The sequence below is a fragment of the Chiloscyllium plagiosum genome, unplaced genomic scaffold (genome assembly GCF_037043375.1).
Source record: "Chiloscyllium plagiosum isolate Xiang-an unplaced genomic scaffold, Cpla_swu_hap1 HiC_scaffold_20, whole genome shotgun sequence".
NCBI lineage: Eukaryota > Metazoa > Chordata > Chondrichthyes > Orectolobiformes > Hemiscylliidae > Chiloscyllium > Chiloscyllium plagiosum.
In genome coordinates, this window is record NW_028270158.1 from 45,234,908 (window position 1) to 45,240,907 (window position 6,000).

At 43.4% G+C, this 6,000-nt stretch overlaps 1 protein-coding gene across 1 annotated transcript in view; it reads left to right on the top strand.

Annotated features, from left to right (window-relative positions):
- The window catches only part of lmtk2 (lemur tail kinase 2), a 152,859-nt gene that overhangs the window by 116,180 nt on the left and 30,679 nt on the right, over positions 1–6,000 (top strand). Inside the window, exon 9 of the mRNA XM_087997905.1 lies at positions 3,674–3,795. Coding sequence (XP_087854031.1) covers positions 3,674–3,795 — 122 coding nt within the window. The remainder of the gene's footprint in view (positions 1–3,673; positions 3,796–6,000) is intronic.

Here is a 6,000-nt window from a genome sequence, read left to right on the forward strand (position 1 = left end):
TTGTCTTAATTAATGGTTACATGGTTGGCAAGAAGGAACTTTTTCCCTTTGGGCAAATCACTGTCTTAGATTTAAGGTAAGGGGCAGGAGGTTTAAAAGATATGTGAGGAATTCTTTTCGCTGAGGGCAATGGAAATCTGGAACTGTCACTGTAGGAATGGTGGAGGCAGAAACCCTCATATAACATCCAGGTATTTGAGTGTGTACTTGCAAACCCAACCACCCTGTGGCTCAACACTTCAACTCCCCCTCCCACTCCACCAAGGACATGCAGGTCCTTGGACTCCTCCATCGCCAGTCCATAGCAACATGACGGCTGGAGGAAGAGCGCCTCATCTTCCTCCTAGGAACCCTCCAACCACAAGGGATGAACTCAGATTTCTCCAGTTTCCTCATTTCCTCTCCCCCCACCTTGTCTCAGTCCCAACCCTCGAACTCAGCACCACCTTCCTAACCTGCAATCCCAACCCCCACTCCAGCCTATCACCCTCACCTTAACCTCCTTCCACCTATCGCATTTCCAACGCCCCTCCCCCAAGTCCCTCCTCCCTACCTTTTATCTTAGCCTGCTTGGCACACTTTCCTCATTCCTGAAGACGGGCTCATGCCCGAAACGTCGATTCTCCTGCTCCTTGGATGCTGCCTGACCTGCTGCGCTTTTCCAGCAACACGTTTTCAGCTATGTACTTGCAAAGCCAAGGCATACCAGGCTATTGGCCAAATTCTAGAAAATGGGATTCAAATAGTTTAGGTGCTTGTTTGTGACTTGTGCAGACTTGATAGGCCAAAGGGTCTTTTTCTGTGCTATAGATCTCTATGATTTTCTGTAATATTAGCTGCCTCATTTGCACAAAATAATGTGTAGGTTGTGAATTTTTTTAAAGAAATTTTCCTAACTTGTCTCTGGCCTCTCCTGTCTCGTTCTCCCAGGTTGAGCAGGATGCCTAATGACAAACTATAGTTTTAAAAAATCATCTTTTAAAAAGAAACACTTCTTCCTGGTTTATTTTTCAATGTCTAATAGTTCATTTGTTCCCTTCTGGGGCTTGGAGTTTTCTGAAGGTTACTTTTTCCTCGCCCTGTCTGCCTTGCTCCCTCTTTGTCTCAGGGTTTGTTTCTGAGCAGAGACAGACTTGCTGAAGCCCCTCCCAGCCGCTGCTTCACTTCAATGGGATTGACAAAGTAAGCACCTGCTATGTCCGCTCCCTGTTCAGGAAACTAGGCAGCAGCACACCATGCGACACCACCATCCTCCCACCGGAATGGAGACGGCAGCCAAACTGGACACTATCAGCAAGACAGCCGCTGCCTTTGGAGGGGGGGGGGGGGTGAGTCTCAAAATAGTGCACACACACATGCAGCCATACACTGTACAGGACAATGTTAGAAAGATTATCTGGGGAAGGGGGGGTTTACAGTACACCCCTGTGTAGGGAAAGTGCAGGGAGAAAGAGAGAGAGGGTGGGTGGTCAGTCATTTGGAGACGGTGCCTGGGCTCCCGTTGATGTCCATGACTGTTCGCAGCAGTATTTCAGTAAGCCGAATTCACTTTTAATCATTGTAAACAAAAGATGCGATCAGTGTTGGAAACACCTTTTTGTAATGTATCTATCAGGACCTTGAGGTCATCTTTGGATAATCCAAAATTCGGATAATTGATATTTGGATAATTGAAGTTCCTCAGTACAACAAGTTAGTTGTAACTTTGAGTTTTGAATAAATCAAGTCATTTGTAGCAATTAATTTTTTTAAAATGTTCAAAATGTACTGACTGAGTCTCCTTATCTGAGGAAGGAAGTTCTTACTGTACAGGGTATGCAACAAAAGTTTAGATTAGGTTACTTACAATGTGGAAACAGGCTCTTTGGCCTAACAAGTCAATTGTAGCAATTAATTTTTTTAAAAAGTTCAAAATTTGCTGACTGATTCTCTGATCTACAGCTGTCTACCTAGCATGGCCCACAATGGACTTTAGTGCTAGATTTATGTGCTTTTTTGAAGTAGCCAGCATCCATGTTGGTTATGCAAATTGCAAATATGTAATCCTCACAACCACATTCTTATGGTAGTTAGACAATGTATAAATGCAAATTTGCAATTCTTTCTTTTCTGGTTGCAAATAGCTGATATTTCGATACAATTTATGTATTGCATATGTTATCACAGTAAAAAAAAGTTATACGTTTTATAATTAAAATATAGAAGATAGGAGCAAGGAAAGGCCATTCACTTCTTCAGCCTATTCTGTCATGCCGTTCAACATGATTATGGCTGATCAATGAGTTCAATACCCGAATCCAACCTTCCCTCCGATATTCCTTGATCCCTTTAGCTATGAGCTGCATGTACCTCCTTCTCAAAAACAAGATGTTTTGGCCTGAGTCACTTTCTGTGGTGGTGAGTTCATTGTGCTCTTTGGTGAAGTAATTTGTCCTCGTCTCAGTCCTAAAAGGTTTACCTCTTATCCTTAAACTCTGACCACTGGTTCTGGACCACGAGGGACATCTTTTCTGCATCTGACCTGTCTAGTCCTGTTCGCATTTTATAGGTTTCTATGAAATCCCCCCATCTCTTCTAAACTCCAGTGAATACAATGCTAACTGACTCAACCTCTGCTCATATGCCCTGCTGTCGCTTCAGGGCGGCACAGTGGTTAGCGCTGCTGCCTCACAGCGCCAGGGACCCGGGTTCAATTCCCACCTCGGGCAACTGTCTGTGTGGAGTTTGCACATTCTCCCCGTGTCTGCGTGGGTTTCCTCCCACAGTCCAAAGATATGCAGGTCAGGTGAATTGGCCATGCTAAATTGCCCGTAGTGTTAGGTGAAGGGGTAAATGTAGGGGAATGGGTCTGGGTGGGTTGCTCTTCGGAGGGTCGGTGTGGACTTGTTGGGCCTGTTTCCACACTGTAAGTAACCTAATCTAAACTTTTGTTGCATACCCTGTACAGTAAGAACTTCCTTCCTCAGATAAGGAGACCAAAATTGCGCGCACAATTCCAACTAGTGCCTGTATAATTGCAGCAAGTAATTCTTGTCCCATATTCAAATCACCTTGCTGTGATGGCCAACAAACTGTTTGCCTTCTATATTGCCTCTTGCACCTGCGCGCTTACTTTCAGCGATTGGTGCACAAAGGCACCCAAGTCTCGTTGAACAGTTCCCCTTTCTTAATTTACAGCCATTCATATAATAATTTGCCTTCCAATTTTTACTACCAAAATGTATATTCTCGCATTATAAACATTATGCTATGCATTTTCCTACTCCCTCCACTTGTCCCAACTCTCTCACTGCAACATCTCTGCATCCTCCTCACAGCTTGCCCTTTCACCCAGTTTTATATCATGTCCAAATTTTCAGATATAACATTTAGCTCCCTCCATTAAATCATTAACATATATTGTGAATATCTGGGCTCCTAGTACCAAACCCTGCAGTGCTCCACTAGTCATTGCATGCTATTCAAAAAAAGACCCATCTATTCCTGCTCCTTTTCTGTGTGCTAACCAATTTTCTGTCCATGTCAATACACTACACTCAGATTCATGTGCTTCTGGTCACTGATATTTTTGCCATTGGAAACAATTCATACAATTTCCTCCATTAGTACTCTTTGTGATTTTCAGAAACTCTTAAATCTCCACTTAAACTTTTTTTATTGTTGCCTGAAACAGGAGGATTATATCGTAAGTAATGATGGTCAGTATATTCCTCTACGTTGGATTTCACCTGAGCTTGTGGGTGACGTTTACGGGAGCATGGTAGTAGCAGAACAGACAAGACACAGCAATATTTGGTAAGACTACATAGCTCTGATTTTTAAGTGATGTTTGATTATTTCTTGTTCTCTGCATAGGAGGTCATGTTTTACTACCCAAGCAGAAGATTGCACTTTTTTTTTCTTTTGATTCAAGGGATGTGGGTGTTGCTGGAAGGTAAACATGTATTTCTCATCACCTTCCCCAAGGTAATTAGGGATGAGCTGTCTGTTTGAATCACTGCAGTTTTTCAAGTGTAGGAAGAGAGGTATAGGACTTTGACTGTGAAGGAGCAGTGGTATCGTTCCAAGTCAAGATGATGTGTGGCTCGGAGGGGAGCTTGCAGGATGTGCTGTCCATGCATCTGTTACAGTTGTCCTTCTAGTTTAGAGATTATTGGTTTGGATGCTGTTGAAGGAGTCTTGGTAACTTACTGCAATGCATCCTCTAGATGATGGTACACATTGCTACTACTGTGCAGGAGAGGTGGCTCGGGTGTTTTGTCCTGGATGATGTCCATTATCTTGAGTATTGTTGGAGCTGCCCTCATTCAGGCAAGTTGGGAGCATTTTCTTGATTGCTGATTTGTACCTTGTGGATGGAGGGGGGGGGGGGGGGGGGTGCTTGAGTTATTCGCTGCAGAATTCTTAGCCTCTGACATTGTCTTGTAGTGACAATATTTATATAGATTGTCTAGTTCTGTTTTTGATCAATAGCAGCTCACAGAATGTTGGCAATGGCGATTAAGCAGTTGTAATGCCATTGCATGTCATCCATTAGATGGTTGGATTCTCTCTCTTGTTGGAAATGGTTTTATTGTGTGACACAAATGTTACTTACTGTTTGTCAGCCCAAGCTAGATGTTGTCCAGGTCTTGCAGTCCATTTCTGAATGTACCTCCAGTATCTGAGGAATTGCAAAGGATGCTGAACATTGTACAGTCTTCAGTGAACATCCCCAGTTCTGACCTCATAATGGAGGCAGGTCATTGGTGAAGCATTTGAAGATGGTTGGCCTAGGATGCTACCCTGAAGATTTGTGCTTTTGTGTTTTTTACAAAGTTAATTCATAGCTGTGAATGTTGCTGGATAGGCCAGTATTTGTTGCTCACCCCAATTGCCCAGACAGCAGTCAACCACCCAGGACATTAATAATCTAGTGATAATACTACTGCCCATTCCCTCCCAGTGTAGTGGAGAGAAGTGTCCCTACCCCTAAGCTAGAAGGCCTGGGTTGAACTCTCCTCTTCTGTGGTATGAAACATCTCTGAACAGCTTGATTAGAAAAATCTAACCTGAGGAGTTCCTAGAGACTGTCCTTGGACGAAGGTGATTGACCTCTAGCAACCACAGCCATCGTCCTTTGCGCTAGTTACAGAAAATAGTGCTTTGTATATTTACTTATTTTTGTGATCTCAGCACAATATTTAATTTGAGCATAAGGTTATTGTGCTTGCTAGAAATCTGAAAAGTAAAAATGTTAAAAACACACAGCAGATCAATTAGCTTACAGGAAGAGATGGCAACAACATTTCTACTCTGATCTATATTGACCTGAACCCTTAACTCTGTTTCCTTCTTCACTGATGGAGCCTGACCTGCTTTGAGACCAAGCATTATCTGTTTATATGTTAGTACTTTTAATTTCCTTTCTTGTAAACTTAAGAAAGGTGGTAATGACAAGCTAGGGAACTATAGACCATGAGCCAGACGTCGGTGGTGGGCAAGTTGTTGGAGGGAATCCTGAGGGACAGCTTGTACGTGTATTTGGAAAGGCAAGGACTGATTAGGGATAGTCAACATGGCTTTGTGCATGGGAAATCATGTCTCACAAACTTGATTGAGTTTTTTGAAGAAGTAACAAAGAGGAGAGATGAGGACAGAGCGGTAGATGTGACCTGTATGGCTTTCGGTGAGGTTTTCGACAAGGTTCCCCGTGGGAGATTGGTTAGCAAGGTCAGATCTCACGGAAACAGGGAGAACTAGCCATTTGGATTCGGAACTGGTTCAGAGGTAAAAGAGAGGGTGGTGGTGGAAGGTTGTTTTTCAGACTGGAGGCCTGTGACCAGTGGAGTGCCACAAGGATCGGTGCTGGGTCCTTTACTTTTTGTCATTTATATAAATGATTTGGATGCAAGCGTAAGAGGTACGGTTAGTAAGTTTGCAGATGACACCAAAATTGGAAGTGTAGTGGACAGCGAAGAGGGTTACCTCAGATCACAACAGGATCTGGAGCAGATGGGC